This window comes from Bufo gargarizans, chromosome 3, assembly GCF_014858855.1.
Source record: "Bufo gargarizans isolate SCDJY-AF-19 chromosome 3, ASM1485885v1, whole genome shotgun sequence".
Classification (NCBI taxonomy): Eukaryota; Metazoa; Chordata; class Amphibia; order Anura; family Bufonidae; genus Bufo; species Bufo gargarizans.
Genome location: NC_058082.1, coordinates 94,187,197 through 94,207,512, shown reverse-complemented (window position 1 = coordinate 94,207,512; position 20,316 = coordinate 94,187,197). Strand labels below are relative to the sequence as shown.

The window sequence follows — 20,316 nt, the reverse complement described above, 5'->3', positions numbered from 1 at the left end:
CTTCATATAAGATAGGGCCAGGGGCTATCCATAGTATTTAGTATATTGGGCAGACTAGATGGGCCAAATGGTTCTTATCTGCCGACACATTCTATGTTTCTATGTTATGATATCCACTTTTAACCACAGCAGCATGCGAACAGTTCACAAACTGCACAGTTTCAGAAATACTGGCAGCTTTGGCCCGAAAGCCATTAATTATTTCTTTTTGCAAATCTGATAAATTCTCCCTTTAACAAATGACAGCAACAATGAATATCTGTGTAGACAGCCTATCGCACACCTTACATACCCACCAAGCCAGATCACGACACGTAACCTCCTTCATGAGCTACATACTGCCAAAAAGAAAAGTAGGAAATGGTCATAATAATGTGACTCAACTGTGTACGACTAATAAGGCCCCTTTATAAACCACATTTTTTTTTATCCACCAACTAATGCCACTTGTTAAAAATGTTTATGAGCATACAATCGATACTGTTATATTGTACCTGCCCCTTTATCACTACATTATAATGATCATTATCTCATGGAAAAACAAGAACATTTGCTATAAAAAATAATTCAACATATTCAAAAATCTTTTATTTACAATATTTGTTTAAAAAAAATTAAAATGGTTTTGCAGTTTTTCTTTTTCAGGCCACACATATAAAAAACAAAAGCTGTCCATACACGTAACAGTGCCATATACACAGCAGGGTGTATACAATACATCCACCTATTACAGCGATGTTACTCCTTTGTTTTTGTGAAATCAAAGGGCTTCCACCACTGTGCAAACTGTAAAACCTTCTTCCTCTGATCATCAAAGTTCTCCCGCAAAGCTTTCCTCCAGACTCTAGGCTCCAGATCCAGCATGCCACCAATGATTTCCTAGAAGGCACAAACATGTTCTCATAAACTGCTTTGTAGATGCCGCTTGTATACACCACAGGGAGGGGGATCCAGCACTAGGGTGTCATTCCTCTTTTCGAATATACCTGTATGGCCAGGGGCAGACTGTCCATAGACCCCACATGGAAATTTCCCGGTGGGCAGATGCCCAGGGGGCCACCCGAGCACTCGTGATTAATCCTAGGAACATCAGGTACTTATGCATCTGACCAGCTGCCCTCCTGAATTCAACTATATAGTCGTCCTCACGACAGGGATACAGTTGAATACTGCAGCGGGGGCAGCAGTTATTTGTGCTTCACTGTGTTATTTGGTTCTGTTGGGGCGGTATTTTGTGCTGCACTGTGGTATTGAAGGCCCCGCTTACTTCTGTTTTCCCGGCCCTGGCTACTTGTGTTTCCCTCTTTCTCCAATTTGGACCCACCTACAACATGGGGCCACTTTTAGTTTCTTTCTGGGGCGACTAAGTTCCCAGTCCATCCCTGTGTATGACTGGTGATCTATAACATCTGGGGGACAGGCACCACCATCTACATACAGTTACAAGGTGTGCAACTTCTAGCTGTTACCTCAAATCTTAAGGACTAGTGGGTCAGACAGTGTCAGATACTGCATTTGGTGGTAATAATACAATAAATACCTTGCCAAAGTAATGTGGGAACTTGTTGTGGTCTTCAATAATGTGAGCAAAACCTCCCTGAAGTCCAAAATCCACCGAGAAATAAGGCAAGCCTTTTGGAACCTTTAAAAAATATAAATAAATAAAAATCAGTTCAGATCACAGGTTTGGTTTTACTATTTCCTAGACAAAAAAAAAAACAAAGTTGTCATTTTAGACAATTCCTTTTTGTTCAAAAGGATCACCCGGCGATAAGACTGCTCTTGTGCAGGGACGCCCATTGTCCAGGTATACTCTGTGGGGAAATTGGTGAACAGGTGTTTATATTCCATACAGCACCACCACAAGGGAGATGAAGAATTACACTGTTTTCATTGAAAGGAATGGGCTCCAATGGCTTGCTGGGTCTCCCAGGGGAAGGAAAACTTTGGCTAATATAAGAGGGTCTTTAATTTGTGAACCTTAACCGACAACAACATCTCCTATCCACAGGAGAGGGAATATGTGCCTTATCAGCTGGGGCCCCCACCAATCACAGGAACAGGGCCCCTGTGTCCACTGATTGAATGGGGTGATGATCACATGTGCGCTCCCACTCTATTCAAGTCTGGGGGTCTGTCGGAGGCAGCAGAGTACAAACCCATGGGTATCTCCAGCAGTCCCACAGACCTGAATGGAGTGGCAGCCTGCATGCGTGATTGCCACTCCATTCAAATGAGGAACATGGGGCCCTGCTCTTGTGATCAGCTTGGAGCCACAGAGGTCAGGCTCAGCCAATCAGACACTTATCCCCTATCCCCAAAATTATGACCCATAACGGTACTTATAATACACAAGAGGGAAGAGTGAAACAGCACAAACTACTCAGGATGGAGTTACAACTCCTACCAAAAATATTCCTTCTTGACACTTGCCTGGCCCACAACCTAAGCTGTACATATTTACTACATCAGCACCAACGACTCTAAGGCTTCTTTCACAAGGCCGTGTGCTGGCAGAGCCCGTGCTGCGGACTGAAAATTGCTGTTAGCAATGCATGGGCACCGACCGCGGGGAAGCCACATGCGGATAGCGGACCCATTGACTTAAATAGGGTCCGCGATGCGTCCGTTCCGTAAAAATATATTTTTGCGGAACGGAAGCACGGAACGGAACACCACGGAAGCAGTTTGTTTATAATGTAGTCGGGGGAGGAATCCATTGGCAGATTGTGGCCAACAGTTCAGTAGACACCTGCTGGTCCACTGTAGTCTATGAGATGTCAGTCTCTCTCGCACATGAAGTGGAATGCAGCTGATGGGAGCTGAAGGAACTTAATTGTCACGGTGGGGGGTGGGGGGGGAACTCCCCACCGTAAAGCGTAGGAAAGCGGGGAAGCAGCTAGGCCTGAACACCAGGCAAAGGGAGCAGGTCACCTTCTAGAGCCGCCCTAATCCTGGCCCTGACTCCTAATCGTATGAGCAGACCCAGATGATAGGTGGGCTCATACACAGGAACCTTGGACCCTGAGTAGCCCTGAGGATCCCTGAAATAAGGTGAGGAGCAGGAGATGACCTGTTCATCCCAGACGCAGATAAACAGGTGTCTCCACCAGCCTAGCTGCAAGGAAAGGGACAGCCAGTGAACAGCCACTGAAACAGCAGGTAAGAGCCCAGAAACAACACGCACTTACCTGCCGTGGCCATGGCGACAACCGGACCCCCATGCAGACAAAGCATAGCGGCCCCAAGCAGAGCTGCTCACCGACTTCTGATTCCCCCTCCGGGGAACCCTGACACCACCTTCCGAAGGTTATGCGACTAACAGGGGAAATGTCTAGCAAACATGCCAGACATGTAAGGACAACAAGACATACAACAGACCCCGCACATAACCCACACTAAACATAGGAACAAGGGACGGTAAAGACATAGGGAACAAAGGGGAGACATCATAGTGACATTGATGTCTAGCTAGGAGGCCCTCTCACTGGACATATGGTATATCCAGTAAAGGAACAACACTCCAGCTAACACAAAGGCTGGAGGGCAACTGACCTCACGCTCACAACATATAAAGAGCCAACAGGCCACACCCAAGACACACCTAAATCCACACCAGCCAGATAATTAACCCCTCTGGCACCAGACAGGGAAGGAACCAGGGGAAAGGAGTATCCATCTACATGCTGCAACAACACCACGTTGCCGCAGGCAACAGCATGCACGGCAATCATGTCACAGCGCACACAACAGAGGCCGTGACATAAATGGCCCATAAAATCGTGCTACCGCCATTTTGTTTTAGAAATTCGGGGGGTTTCCTCAGCTAATTTTTTTCAAAGCCTTGAAATATTCTTTAATGCTAGGCTTGAAAAGTGGAGATGAAGACTAAGTCACATCAAGACAGAAATCATACCGCCTCCACATCTCTAAATCCCCCTTTCATTTCAACTTCGTATTAGAGGGAGACAGTATGGAACGAATGCCTGATGACATGTGAATGGAAGGGAGAAAATCCATATAGTGTCATCTGAAAGGTGAAGAGGTCTTCACTCGGGCAAGTTAGGAACAAATAAATCAGAAAGCTCAAATCCATCTGGTGCTGGGGAATATTCATCCTCTTCCTTAATAAGCCACATCGGATCTGCTCCTTTTATGTTATTTATAGTGAAGAAAAGAGATCAAAGTAGAACCTGAAAAAGGACCTTTGGTGTCTACGACATTTGCTAGTAAGATTTATAAATTCATCCTTTTGATCATTTTAGATATTTCAACCTAAAAAACACTTCTTGGTTTGGTTACTTTGAAAACAAGTTAAAGCCTTGCATAGTTTAATAAGTATTAAATAGCTTTTGCAGAATATATTGTATATACAGTAGGTTTCTTGTAAGGAGGGAATGTGGTGAGGTTGCCTAGCAACTACTTGACTTCCTGGCTGGGTGACTACCGTTTTATTAAGTGCCAAGAAATTTTGCATCCAGGCTCCTCTTAATATAAAACTCAACATAAAACAACGGCGGACGTATCCGTATAGAAAAACAAACAAACATGCAAAGTAATCAAGCCAGGTCATAAAAACTGTCACGGGTGCCATGTATCCATATTTCAAAAGCAAGTACGGATTTTTTTTTTATGCCAACACTTTAGCTTTTAAAAGGAGTATCATAGGGGTTTGACTTAAAACGAAAGGGTTCTAAACATACCGTATTTATATTATTAGTGTTTAAAAGTGTACCTCCAATGATTCCTAAAGGTATGTATGAATTAATGTTTCTAATCTAGGCATGAGTGCTCTATGCTGTTTATTACCATCATTCATTTATAGCCTGAACACTCTTATTCATTTCAATATGGAGTAAAAGAAAACATAAATTACTGCAGTCCTTTGCTTTCTCTCTGCCAAGTTGGCGAGAAATATAGCTAAAATGTATGTAAAATATCTATACCTACAATTTCTTATCCAAACAGGGAATTGTCAGTTGCCTTCGTGTCTGCAGAGGGAACTTGATATCTAACACAGTCCTGTGATTACAGCAGCCTCTGCACAGTTTCAAGAAGTCACTGCAGTGTGTGAGGGGAGGGAGAGCTACCATACCATAATAAAAAAAATAATAATAAAAAAAGACTGTCACCAGGTTTCAGTTCCACTGTATGTGTTATAATATAATGTACATAAATGCTGTGAAGTTTTAATTTTTGTTACTGTAAGCACATGTTAACAACTGAATTTAGCCTTAAAAAAAATTTGGTAAATTTGGAAAAGGTCGGGGCTGGCACAGTTTTAGAATATATATCTTAGCATTAGAGACATTTATCAATAGCTATGTGATATTTAAAATTAAGCAGCAGACACCACTCAGATTAATGTCGATAACACAACGCCAAAGCCTGTCACTATGACAGAAATGATAAATCTGCCCATTTTATGTAGCAAACATAGATCGGCTTTAATACTTGATCAATGTCCAAATCATAGTTTTCGACAAATGAATAGGGAGGGCTGTAAAAACAAAACCCATAAAACTGTGGCGGAATTGGGATTTTTTCAATTGTAAATTTTTTCCAGCTTTCACTACATCATATGCAATATTAAGCGGTGCCATTAGAAAGTATAACTGGTCTCGCAAAAACATAAGTCCTCATACATCTATGAGAAAAAAAAAAGTTATGGCTCCGGGAAGGCAGGGAGCAAAAAAAAGAATAAATGCAAAAACTGAAGATCGCTGGGGTTAAGCAATGGTCTTTTTTTTCTGGCCACTCTTCCATAAAGCCCCATTCTGTGGAGTGTACAGCTTAGGCTACTTTCACACTTGCGTTCGTCGGTCCGCTCGTGAGCTCCGTTTGAAGGAGCTCACGAGCGGACCCGAACGCCTCCGTCCAGCCCTGATGCAGTCTGAATGGAGCGGATCCGCTCAGACTGCATCAGTCTGGCGGCGTTCAGCCTCCGCTCCGCTCGCCTCCGCACGGCCAGGCGGACAGCTGAACGCTGCTTGCAGTGTTCAGCTGTCCGCCTGGCCGTGCGGAGGCGAGCGGATCCGTTCAGACTTACAATGTAAGTCAATGGGAATGGATCCGCTTGAAGATGACACCATATGGCTCAATCTTCAAGCGGATCCGTCCCCCATTGACTTTACATTGAAAGTCTGAACGGATCCGCTCAGGCTACTTTCAGACTTAGAAATTTTTCTAAGTTATTAATGCAGACGGATCCGTACTGAACGGAGCCTCCGTCTGCATTAATATGATCGGATCCGTTCAGAACGGATCCGATCAAGCGCAAGTGTGAAAGTAGCCTTATAGTGGTCCAGGGGTGTGGAAATGTAAAAAAAAAACTACTTGTCGAAGGACTAAAGCGGGGTCTCAATCTACTTGTCCCTCATGACAATCTACTTGTCCTGATACAAAAAGTTATTTTAAATCAAAACCATATTTAAGTGAATCCCTTTAATGTACATGCCATACTGGGCCAGTGAATCCCTTTAATATACATGCCATACTGGGGCAGTGAATCCCTTTAATATACATGCCATACTGGGGCAGTGAATCCCTTTAATGTACATGCCATACTGGGCCAGTGAATCCCTTTAATGTACATGCCATACTGGGGCAGTGAATCCCTTTAATGTACATGCCATACTGGGGCAGTGAATCCCTTTAATGTACATGCCATACTGGGGCAGTGAATCCCTTTAATATACATGCCATACTGGGGCAGTGAATCCCTTTAATGTACATGCCATACTGGGGCAGTGAATCCCTTTAATGTACATGCCATACTGGGGCAGTGAATCCCTTTAATATACATGCCATACTGGGGCAGTGAATCCCTTTAATGTACATGCCATACTGGGCCAGTGAATCCCTTTAATATACATGCCATACTGGGGCAGTGAATCCCTTTAATGTACATGCCATACTGGGGCAGTGAATCCCTTTAATGTACATGCCATACTGGGGCAGTGAATCCCTTTAATGTACATGCCATACTGGGGCAGTGAATCCCTTTAATGTACATGCCATACTGGGGCAGTGAATCCCTTTAATGTACATGCCATACTGGGGCAGTGAATCCCTTTAATATACATGCCATACTGGGGCAGTGAATCCCTTTAATGTACATGCCATACTGGGCCAGTGAATCCCTTTAATATACATGCCATACTGGGGCAGTGAATCCCTTTAATATACATGCCATACTGGGGCAGTGAATCCCTTTAATATACATGCCATACTGGGGCAGTGAATCCCTTTAATGTACATGCCACACTGGGGCAGTGAATCCCTTTAATGTACATGCCATACTGGGGCAGTGAATCCCCTTGATGTACATGCCAGTATGGGGAAGTCCCCGTCCCCCCCTATTCATGGAGGGTGAGTGGCTGGAAGTTGGAACCTGGCAGCACTCCTATTGACACTTCAATGCCAGGGAGAAGAAGCAGAGCGGCAGCCCGACAGCAGAGCATAGCTGACCCAGAGCAGTCACCCCACACACTACCTGCTGGGCTATCTATCACGGCACGGGCTGCCACCATGTCAGGAGCTCCTACTACAGCCGCTGACTAACGCGTGCCTCCGCTGGGAGCTGACTTCGGCCCGTGGCGCCCGACTTCCGGCCTGCACAGGAGCGCTGATAACTAGTGATGGGAAGTTCGGATCTTTTAGGTGAATCGGTTCATTTGAATCAGCTCATTCAAATGAACCGATTCATGAATCGGATCTTCGGTTCACTTGGTGAGTCACTGACTGCTGAGCTGACTCGCAAGTGAACCGAAGACTCTAGGTGCCGGTGCGCATGCGCAGATGCTATACACATTCGATTCACTTGCTGCTGCTGACTCAGTGCAGTCGGCTCTTCGGCTCTCTGAACTCTGATTAGTATTGAGTGAGTCAGGAAGAGTGATTTATTATAGTAAAGGGAAGCTGAGGCTGACGCCGGACAGGAGGACAATAGACTTGTATTATGGCGTAAAGCAAAATGGAAGGCTTTAAAAGGCATTCCATTTGCTTTCCGTCCTAATAGAAGTCTATGCAAATCAAAATGGATCCGTCTGGGTCCCGTTATGCAAGACGGAAAACTAAGTCCTGTCGACACGACAGGACCCAGACGGATCTGTTATGATTTCCATAGACTTTTACGATGACGGAAAGCAAAACGGAATGCCTCTTAAAGGTTTCCGTTTTGCATTCCATTTTATGGATTACGTTATTTTCTGTTATAACCCTTTTATAACGGAATCCATAAAGGTGATGTGAACCCACCCTTAGTTATATAGCTACTGAATGAGATGCCTTTAACATATATATCTCCTGAGAAGCCAATTTGATTCTAAAGGGTTAATTTAATTCAACCTGTAATCTAAACTCTGTGTCATCTGTCCCTTCTCTTATCTCTCTGCTCCTGTCCCTTAATCTTATCACTGCTGCAACAAAAGCCTCAGCCTCAGTGTAAACTGTTCTAGTGACTCGCGGCTCTTTTAACTCAATGAATCGAATGAGTCACAAACTAAGTCGGATCTTCAGATTCTTTTAACTTGTGACTCATTCGATTCCTTTCTATCCTTGCACTCCCTGCACTTGTATGACTCAGACGACTCGATTCAGAGAGCTGCCAGTGTGCTTGCCCCACCCCCTCAGATCTGGTCGGTGATTGGTTGGTGGGCGGGGAGGGGTGGGGCTGGCAGAAGCAGCTTCCACTCTAAGATCATATTACGCTCCTCCCCGTCCCTCCCTCAGGCTCCTCCCTGCTGCCAGCGTGAGGCGAGTGTCTCTGTCTGCATTGTCTGTGAACACTGCGGGTAGCAGCCCGGACTTGCTGCACCGGGCTGTGTATTAGAGGAAAACACGGCGCAACCCTAGCCCTGCTACTTGCCCGCAGGGCTAAGCTGCCTGCACAAACTACCTGCCCGGCGCCCGGAACTGCATGTCCCGGGCGTCGGGCGATAGGAATTCCACACCCCTGTGGTCCCATGGACAAATCCATTCCTCTCCTCTGTGGAGTGCACATCTTATAGTGCTCCTATGGACAGATACTTTCATCTTCTCTGTGGTGTGTATGGCTTATAGTTATCCTATTAAAAGATCCTTCCATCTCCTCTGTGGAGTGTACGGCTTATAGTGGTCCTATGGACAGATCCATCTCCTCCATAGTGGTCCTATGGACAGATACTTCCATCTCCTCTGTGGAGTGTACGGCTATGTCATCCTACGGACAGAACTCCACTACAATCTCCTCTGTGGATCTTTGGAGATCCTTCAGTGTTATTGCTGATGCATTTTTTGAATCTCTGATTAATGCCCCTTCTAGACCGGTCTGTGAGTTTTGGTGGGTATCTTCTCTTGTCAGTGTGGTAGCAGTGCCATATTCTTTCCTTTCGGTATAACAGTGCTCTGTGTGATGTTCAGAGTCTAGGATATTTTATTAAAACCCAACCCTCACCTATGTTCCTCCATAACCAAGTCTCTCACCTGTTTGGAGAGCTCCTTGGTCTTCATATAGCTTAGTAGTGTTCAGACTCAGAAGCTTTCAGAACAGGTGTATTTATACTCATGCCATGTGACACTATAATTGCACATAGGGGACTTATTCAATTAATTATGTGACTTTGTGGAAGTTAATTAATTGGATCAGACCTTATTTAAGTGTTTCATAGAAGAGGGGGTGAATACCTGCAAACTCAAGATTTAATATATTATTTTTTTTTCAGTCGATTGTAAGAATCTTGGCGTGAATACTTTCACAAAGCACTGTTTTTGTTCTATGCTTTTAGACCCATTTAGGGGAAAAAATAAGATATATGGGGTTCTCAGGAGTTAATACAGGGAAATGGAAATAAGCAATAACTAAAAACTTTTAGGAGGTATAATTTTGTACGCAGACACATACGAGCGTTAAACTGGCGAATCTATAAAGAATTACACAGGCAACAAGTGGGAAATAGATTAAAGTACAAAATTGTGTCTTTGTGAGACTATGACATTAAATCTGACATTCAAAATGTCACCGAGAGCCCATGGGCTGCTCCAGACATAGTGTGAGATTTGTCATTATAAAAAAAAAAAAGCTACAGCTGCAGACAGCTCGACCTCCTTACAGAAGACGTATGATGGGCACGAGTGAAAAGAGCGAGGCTGGACGTCTACGACAGATGAATGCCGCGGCATTACAGGCGGATCACACAGTGGCCTATGTAGATGATGGATAACATTACTGAAAACCACCTTAATACCTATCCCCTAAAATGATCAGATCAGATATAATCTCATCAGAGGAAGAGGGAGAGAATTAATCTTTGCTCTGCAAATTTCATACGAATTGGAAATAGATGTAATCTCAAATATAGGATAGCAATCACCTCTGCTAGGGAAAAAAGAGAGGACTGGAAGTAATACGGCAAGAAAAATATAGTACTGCACGCTAGATCCAGCCACTACATGGCATTAACCTACTGTAAACTGAACGATACAGACAGAGATAGATAATCTGGAGACAAAGACTGGCAGCAGAATGTCCTGCACATATCTCTGTTGCGGTTAGTGTCCCTCGTATCACTACTAGGGGTGATCGACTGGTGCTTGCAATGGCTTCTCAGAGCATAACACCAGCAGTTGGGGAAGGGTGTTGCTCCACAGCAAAGGCAAGGTTGAAGCACTCACCATGAGGCCTCCATATTCAAACCCGACCATCGTCAGATCTCAAACTGAAGCTGGATTTGTCGCTAAAGATGATAATGGTTCCAGTCCGTAGAGGTCCAGGAGTCTTGTTTATGACTCTACTGGAAACTAAGGCGACAGTGGTTGGTTCCTAATGGCAGGACACGTAATGGGCGCCATGACACCAAATTTCCTTCTACTAAGGGCCTGAAAATGGTCCAGGCAGAAACAGGGGTGTGTAATGAAAGTGCTACCTGTGTCTGGATGGTGGACAATGAAACTGTGGGCAGATTAAACAATCCTCTCTATTGATGGTCTGTCTGAGCCGCCCAAAGCCTATTTGCGGTGTGTGTGCCTTCACGTAACCACTGCTCCTAGCACCTAGGTCAGAATGGCCTAAATGGCAGACAATTCTTTGAAAACAATCATCTTGCTTCTCTCAGTCCAATGATGCTCCCACTCTCAAAGTCTGTCAACTGGGCAAAATGTCTTCGAGTGTGTCGTAGAGGCATCTCTAGCAGTCAACGATCTTTCACCAAGACGTACACTAACCAAAAGTAGCCTCTAAAAGCCTTTTTATAGAATGGCTGTGAAGCACTTTTACACCATCTTGTAGCAAGGCACAGGGCCTAATTAGACCATACTTATAATAATTTACTTATCTGCCTGAGACATAGCTGCATGCTGAGTTTTGTAGAAATCTGACATTTCTATCTGGGTGGGTTATTTTTTCTTGTCATTGAGTGTATACCGTATGAGAAGGACAGACAGAAAGATGGATAGAAAAATAGAACGATAGACATAGATAAATACTAAAACGACACGAGACAGACATCTAGATATATATTTTATGTAATAAAAGATAAATTGAAATACTGTGGACAGATATGTGATATATACTGCATATTAAGTATTCACATACTAAGTATATGCATTCAATTTTATAGAAAGTACTCACCCACTCTTGGGACAGAGGAACATTCACTGAAATGATTTTCGCTCCCGGCATAATTAATGTGATAAAAATTAGAGCACACTGTGAATATTTATTAATGGTGCACATAAATTAAAATACGAGAGTAGATGCTGTACCCCTACATGATGATATTCAAATCACAGAGCAGCAGCACAACATATGATCCCCTTGGAGCTCAGGGATGTCATTTAATACGGTCATCAAACATCACATGTGTGAGACTCTCCACCCTGAGCAGGTCTTGGAGATATCAAAGAGTAGCAGTGAATTGTTTGGTGAAGCAAGGTTGGCCTTATAAATCTGAATGAATGTTGCATTTTGTTGTGTAGGCAAAGCCCATATCCTTAGATATTGCAGGCATGGGGCAGCACATAGCTTCCCAAACTGGGACACAACAGGCTCCACCAAATTCTCAAGGGATTCCGTGTATATCAGGGTGAAAATGGGTTACAACAATGAAGAACGTGGAACCAGCTCAATCTTAGCAGTTGTGCAAAACAGGAAGGTTCATTACTACATCCATCCTCAGAGGTCACTAATACAAGAACAACAGAGCAATGATGTGCCGTTCCTGCACACGTGACCGCTAAGGCCAGGGACTGAATAGAGTGATCGCATGACTTCATCACTTCTGTCCAGGCACCGACTGCGGAGGAATGTCATGCTGGAATGAAGGGCATTTCAAAAGCTCCATTTTTATTTTTTTTGCAAGTGGCATTTTTTTGCTAAATCTCCTTTTTGTTCCACTTTTACGCAACTCTTGCAACTTTAGCGGAAAGCCTGTCATGTTATGCAAATCGAGGAAGTAGCAGATGTTGTTAAGAGCTGTAAATTATCAAATTTTCAAGCACCTAGCCCTAATCTGTGGCATGTGGGAGGACCATAAAAGCCAGATTAAAATAAAAAAAATTGTTAGCTACATGACACTTCAAAAATCACATCAAATTATGTAGGATAATTGTGCGATGCCTCTTGGTCGTCAATGTACCACTTATCACCACTTGTTGCAAACTGTGAGGAACAGAATCCTTGAACTGGTTCATCCTTGGTTTATCACTCCAGCAGATCATTACACACCTAGTCTAAGATATCAGTGCTGTTCAACGTTGTGTGTCCAGGTGGTTAGGAGAAAAACAACAAACTGGAATGACAGCAGGACCTCTGCATGGATAGATCATCTGATTAGAAGAATGGAGCGTAGTGATCCCTTCTGTACTGCAAGTGAAATTGGATGTTACATCTCAAGTCTAGGGCGGCAAACAGGGTCTCCACATGAAGTGCCCTGGAGAAGGGGTACTTTGAAATGTGGACATTTGCCTGTTTCCCCTATGCAAAGTTATAAACTTCTTATTTTATTTCAGTTGAAAAGGTTAACTTGCACTGTTTAATACTGTTTAACTGCATTTTATATGCATGTTGTGATATAAATATCCTGTTCATTTACACTGTATTTGTGAGGCTCTGTGGAAAGGGTTAATGAATACTGAGAGACTTTTGGGACTTTGAATAAGAAGCTGGTAATTTTCCACTGCTGGCATAGGGTTAAAAGAGGAGCATGTTTTGGAGGGAAAAAGCCAGACTTGTTTACCACCAAAACCAGACAGACTGACCATTTAAATGCTTAGTTTTAGCTATGTTGTTATGACTGCTACGCCAGACAGGAGTGGTAACTTTGTAATTGTTTGTGCTGAGTTTCCCCACTCCACCCCTCCCACTAGAGGGTTCCAGTCTAGCTAGAAATGGTATATAAGGAGAGCAGTCAGCGCCCCTAGTGTTCTGCAGTTAGAGACCAGTGCTTGGATGGGAAGACTCATGCCATTCTGCATGAGTGACTAGAAGAAGATGCTGAGATGGGGACGCTAAGCCACAGACCATGGGTCACCAGTCCTGTGACCAAGGAGCCACCCGGACTACTGAGCTACAGACTGTGGACCTCAAGTCTTTGGCCAGGGTACTAGTCTAGTGAGAAAGAGAGAGAGAATGACAGCTAGCTCAGGCCTTTTCTCAGCATCAAACCCTTTTTCTGCCAAACGAGACTGGATAAGCCTTTCCTGTATTGTTTTGTACCTGAATTCCTCCAGTAAAGAAGCACACTGGTTAACTCCAGACCCTGACTTTCTGGACTTATTTCCCATTGGGGTGCACCATGCCTTAGCATCTCTTACAGAGAGCAGTAACATGTGGTGACACCTCAACGGTGTCGGGGGACTCAGCGTAGCGTTAGGGCCACCCCAAACTCAGCCACTGCACACAAACCATCAGAAGGTGTTTGCACAACACTGGGCTACGAACCACCATTCTCAAAGGCTATCATAGTGCACAGCAAGACGGCAAGTGAGGGTGGAATGGAGATCTATACTCTTCAGCTATGAGTCTTGCTTTTGTCTTACTTACAATGATAGCCAGAGATTGGTCTGGAGACGCAATGAAGAGGCCTTCAAAAGGGAACGTCACAGCAGTCCTACTCCTGGGATTGTGGTGCGGGGTGACAATGTATGGTAACCGGACCCCTCTAGTCTTCATTTCAGGGACAATAACATCTCGAGGTTAAATTAAATTGGTAGTGGAACCCGTGGTATGGCTGTTTCTCCAAAGTGTCGAAGCAACTGTTTTTGAACGGGACGATGCCAGACCGTATGTTGCTTGTGCTATTGTGAGCAGTCTGCATGGCCCAAACGTTCTTCCATGACCAGCAGCGTCTCTCGACTTGTCTCCCAACAAGTACATCTGGGACATCTTTGGTTGGCAATGGTGAAGGGAGTTACCAGCGGCGTAAATTTAGATTTTTTTTTTAAACATTTTGTTTTCATTTGAATAATTTGCATATCATTAACATTTCTATTTATCCATGATTTCCATAATTGCATGACTTTCTTTTTGTTGTGATTACAATGTTGAGAAGTGTAAAAAGCTAATATAGGAAAATATATACTCAAAAGGGAAAAAATGGAAGGCTCAACACCTAGACGGGTAGATAACGGTGGGTGCACTGTTCACTGGGTCACCTACCCAGTAAAGTAATTCGCAAAGAAGGAAAAGAGAATGAACAGGCATAACCACCTCCTGGAGTGTATACCAACAGTTTATTCAGCAGTAATAAGAATAAAATCAGTAATAAAATATGTAATAAAATCCTGCATAACGTGGTAAAACACAACAATCTGCAGCAATAGGGTCACAATAATACACAGCAAAAATGATCGCAGCATACACAATAAATGTCCAGTATACCTCAATGAGAGGTCACACTTTAGGATCAATTCAAAGAGTCCCACTTGTAGATATGTATAATTATAACATAGCAATCTTCATCAGATAAAAAGCCCAATAAATGTTAGTGATATTTGAATCACAAACGTTCTTACCGCTTGCTTCTCTCTGGTGTGTTTGGTGAAAGATCACGGCAGGAACTGCCTACTCACATGTATATTCGAACAAAGGAAGAGTTTAAAGAAGGAAGAAAATACATTGCCATCTATATCGCATAGTAGCTACTGAGGAAGAGGTACGCAACCTCGAAACGCGTATAGCGGGAGTGGATGAGATCCTTATAGTAATTAGACGTCTTACATTACTGCAACCAGCAACAAACTATTGCGAAAAATTAACAAGATTATCGCTAGAAAGCTGTACAAGCGGAGGTTGCTACCGCCTCCGGAACTTGAATGAATCCAATCGCATCAGATCTAGGTTACGTGACGCTTTGAAGCTCCGATCACGTGACAAACGCTCTGAAGCTCCGATCACGTGACAAACCTTCTACACGTGGGACGCTGAACAGAGACTAACAGGAAACCTTACGGACATCGCAACAATATTGCTAAATGGAAGTGCAGTCTATATACGGCATATAAGAAGAGGGGTGAGTGAACTGACCAGTAGTGGGACGCCACGAAAGTCAGAGAAATCAACGAACATCAAGCAGTAAGTTAATCATAATATACTGCATACAACTAACCCCTGAATAGCTACCATTGCAACCCTCCATAGAAGTGAGACCTACTGACCTGAATATATAAGCGGATGAACATTGCCAAAGCTCAGTGCATAATACATCGTATATCATATCAATTGCACTAATTTTTGCGGAAGATTTTAAAGGGACTTTTATCTAATAAATGTGAACATATATATATATATATATATATATATATATATATATATATTTTTTATTAACCTCTAGGAATATTTTTATTAACCTCTAGGAATATTATATGAATATATATAGAAACATTTTAATGAATTGTACTGTCATATAATTGGGAATATTTTGCAAGTTTTATTTTATGTATGTAATTGATTGATAATATCGTTTTATCTGATTAAATCTGTTGTACCCAACACGTAGTGCCAGATATTGAGTGCCCACTATACTTCTATTTTATATCTACAAGTGGGACTCTTTGAATTGATCCTAAAGTGTGACCTCTCATTACTCAGTCAACAGGCCGCCTATTTATCCTCATCCATATTTATGGATTGAGGTATACTGGACATTTATTGTGTATGCTGCGATCATTTTTTGCTGTGTATTATTGTGACCCTATTGCTGCAGATTGTTGTGTTTTACCACGTTATACAGGATTTTATTACATATTTTATTACTCATTTTATTGTTTTTATTACTGCTGAATAAACTGTTGGTATACACTCCAGGAGGTGGTTGTGCCTGTTCATTCTCTTTTCCTAATATAGGAAAATACACTCAACTGAACAAGGACTAACATTAAGGATGAGCGACCTCTATCTCTGGATGAATTGATTCAATGTCAAACAAAACCAATCTTGCCTGGTTCGCTCATCTCTACCTAATATAATATAAACTATAGATTTTACATACAACAGTATTCTATGGCCAGCTTTACCCACACAGACATAACAGACTGATAAGAGATTAATAACCAACAAACTACTTACAGATCTCCGAACATCCTTTGTAGACAGGTCTATTAGCTTCTTATTCATGGACCATTCCTCGTCAGATTCCAGAATTGCTTTCTGTGCCAAAAACAGAACCCAAAGTCATAAAGGTGCCCCGTCACAACTGGAAAACCACTAACAGCACATTATAAAAGTGTTGAGTTCCCTGCACTGCCTGTTAGTATGGTATCTACATTGTAGCATTCTGTAATCTATAACAGGAAATATGTCAGCCATATTTTATTCCTGCACAAAAATCTGTTGGCAGTTGCCAAGTCATGTGACAACTAAGCTCCTCCCAGCCTCCTTACCCCTTCACTGCACTCCTCTCATTGGCTTGAGTAATCTAAAACAGATTGGTTGCTATGGAAGCACTGCCTAATAACGCCACACAAAAGGCTATAACTGTTATGTACTGTATCCCTAGCAACCAGCCCAAAAGCTTTAGACCGTTTCTGTGTTACTGCATGTGGCCCCCTCCTAGCTTCAGTTGGTAGGTGCAACAGCAATGTGGGCACATATGAACATGGGACCAACACAGATGCCTTCTGCTGCCAAGCGCACATGTAACAGGTCAGCCGGTGTCAGAGGTACAAAACTGCTGACAGATGCTCTTTAAGTATTGCTGATGTCACCAGACACAATGGAGTCTATTAAATAACAAGCATAGTAGTAAAAGAGCAGCCACAGAGGTCGGGAAGTAAATGTTATGTTGCCTGATTTTTGCCTAATGAAATCTCGCGTGGGCTCGGTGACCGTGTTCCCAGAAACTCGGTGACAACCACTTCTACTTAGTTCTATTTGCGATGCACTTCACCTTTGCTGCTGAACATATTGAGGTGTGTGATTTATGTCTGCAATAACCTCCCAGAAATCTGGGATAATGAGTTTTTAGGAGGTGTGCCGGAAATCTCTTCCGTACGTGGAGCTGTTGTCTGATTGAAAAGATGTGATCTTTACCCCGCTCGCTACAAGACTTCAGTTTACTCCAGAATTTAGCTACGAGGAAAGTGGAACTTTTTATACCGAAGACGGAAAGTTTCATTGTTCAGAAATGGAACAGAAAATTTTCAGTAGTTATTTTTTTTTGCCACAAAATGAAATATATATACATGGAACATAATACTTTTAAAATACGACTACAATGGGCACATACCGTTGCCAGAATTCGAATTTAGCGGGCCTTTTCTAGGACCAGTAAAAATGTATGTAGTTTACAAACCTTGAAATAAATGGGTGCCATATCTCCTACTTCCTTTGGCAGAGGAATACATTCATAGACCAGATGGAAACGCTTTTTCAGGTTCATGTTTGTTTCAAGAAAGACACAGTCCAGTCCTTTATCGGCAAACATCTTGACCAGTGTTTTACGGAACATCTAGAAGGGAAACCTAAACGTAAGTGGTGCCCTCTAGTGGACAGGGCCATTATCAAACCAATGAACGGGTTTAAAGGAGGAGTTCTGAACAAACTGTGATGGACATACTGAACAAGATGTAGATTACTGTGGGTTTCAGTAGGAAAAATCCTAGGGCAGGAATACTAAGGATGAGGCAGTGAATGAAGAACAACTTACAGAAAGGAGAAGACTGTTAAAGGCTATGTACACCTATGGGGTAAATTTTTTATTATTACATTGTACTCATTTTGAGCTAAAAAATCATTTTTTCAGTTGGTCTTCATTATAAATATGGAATCCGTTTTTCTGTACATGGCGGAGATGCTCCTCTAGCTGCCTGTGGATTTTCTGTCTTTACCGTCATTTGGGGAGCAGACAGGCTCCTTATCGCTGCTCTCTGACCTTAAAAACACCCATTATAGCTCAGTTTATGTCCTCCTAGTAGTTTAGAGATGAGGGTTATTAGATGACCGACACAAAGTGAAAGTACCATTCACACAGTTAGACAAACAGTTAACCCTTTGTGACAGAACGGCTCAATATTATTAACCCCTTCAAGCAACAGCCAGTTTGGACCAATTGCCAGAGCCTCATTTTTCAAATCTGACATGTGTCAGTTTATCTGGTATTAACTCTGGAACGCTTTTACTTATCCAAGTGATTCTGAGACTGTTTTCTCGTGACACATCATACTTCATGTTAGTGGTGAACTTGAGTTGATACGTTTTAACTTAAAGGGAACCTGTCATGTGGATATTTGATTATAATCTAACTAATTATATACAATCATTAACTACTAAAAAGTGCCTTAGATGTATTCACTTACTGGTGTGACAGAGGGTTACCTCATAATATACACAAAGATGCCGCATGCTAATGAGCTGATTGGAGTCCGGCGTGAGGTCATTGAGTCCAGCGTATATTTAATTCAGAGCTATAGCCACTCCCCTGCCCTCCTGCTGCTGATTCATATGGAAACAAACTGTCATTCAGCAGCAGGTGGGCGGGGAGAGTCAGGAGCTCATGAATATTCATGACTCATCATTATCAGCTGGAGCTTTTCAATACAAGATGTTGGCAGATTGACTGGGTCAATTAAAGAAAGTGACCCAGCATTTTGCTAAGCGAATCAGTCACTTATTTATGTTGCCGTTAGTTAGGACACCATAAAACTGGTGACAGGTTCCCTTTAATGCATAAAAAAATCCAAAATCTGCAGACAATTTGGAAAAATTAGCTATTTTCAAAATTAGAATTTCTCTGCTTTTAAGACAGTGATACTTCCTAAAATAGTTATTACTTTACATTCCCCATTTGTTTACTTTATGTTTGCATAATTTTGTAAATGTTATTTAATTTCTAAGGAAGTTAGAAGGCTTCAAGGTTTAGAAGCAAATTTAAAAAAATTTAAGTAAATTTCTAAAACCCATGTTTTTAAGGACCAGTGCAGTTATGTCCTTAAAAACATAGTAGAAACCATCCATGAGGAGAGGTGACAAAAACAGCGATTCTGTCATTGTTTTTAAGACAATTTTTACGGAGTTCACCGAGCAGGATTAGTAAACATGATACTTTTATAGATCAGGTTGTTACGGACACGGCGATACCAATTATGTGTAGTTTTCATTTTTTAATGACTTAGAAATGAACGGATATAACAAAAGACAATTTTTATTTTATATTTTTTATTTTTTTATTTTTTACACTTTAAAAAAAAACTATATCCATTTGGATATTGAAGATCCAGTGGGCCTGATGGCTATACAGTGCACTGCAATAGTCATCTGTATTGTGAGTTTTACACTGACACTATGGCTGATCACACCCTCAGGGTCTGATCAGGCATAGGTACATGGCATTGGTACATTGTAACTATCGGGCCGCGGCCATCGCTGCAGCAGTGCCCCGATGAAAGAGAAAGGGAGCTCCCTCCCTCTCTTAACCCCATGGATGCCACGGGCGGCTACTGATTTCGGCCGTTGCAGCAGAGTGTCAGCTATAAGTTAGAGCTGACATTCTCTGCTGATGGCGGCAGCTCCATTCCTGAGCCGCTGACAACATAGACGGCACAGAGGAACAGGCTGCAGAGGGCATCTGAGGGACGATGGTGGCATCAAGGGCACGGGGGCAGAGACTGGAGATCAGAGCCTGAAACTGGAATTTTCACACTAAAGCTCTCCAATTGGTTAGAGTCTGCATACTAACCAATCGGAGCGCTTGCTGGCAAGGGAGCACTCTGATTGGTCGCTTGCCGTGACTGTACGTCCAAATGCGTAAAGGGGTTAATAAAGGCCAATTGAAAATAAGATTTTTAGCCCAAAATTTGTAAAACGCAATCATAAACAAAAATAGTTGTGTACATAGCCTTTAA

The 20,316-nt window shown here is 42.6% G+C and overlaps 1 protein-coding gene across 1 annotated transcript in view; it reads right to left on the bottom strand.

Annotated features, from left to right (window-relative positions):
- Positions 1 to 566: 566 nt before the first annotated feature.
- The window catches only part of CWF19L2 (CWF19 like cell cycle control factor 2), a 137,285-nt gene continuing 117,535 nt past the window's right edge, over positions 567 to 20,316 (bottom strand). Inside the window, exons 15-18 of the mRNA XM_044287021.1 lie at positions 17,769 to 17,924; positions 16,544 to 16,624; positions 1,541 to 1,642; positions 567 to 879 (exon numbers count right to left, since the gene is read on the bottom strand). Coding sequence (XP_044142956.1) covers positions 739 to 879; positions 1,541 to 1,642; positions 16,544 to 16,624; positions 17,769 to 17,924 — 480 coding nt within the window. The 3' untranslated portion in view covers positions 567 to 738. The remainder of the gene's footprint in view (positions 880 to 1,540; positions 1,643 to 16,543; positions 16,625 to 17,768; positions 17,925 to 20,316) is intronic.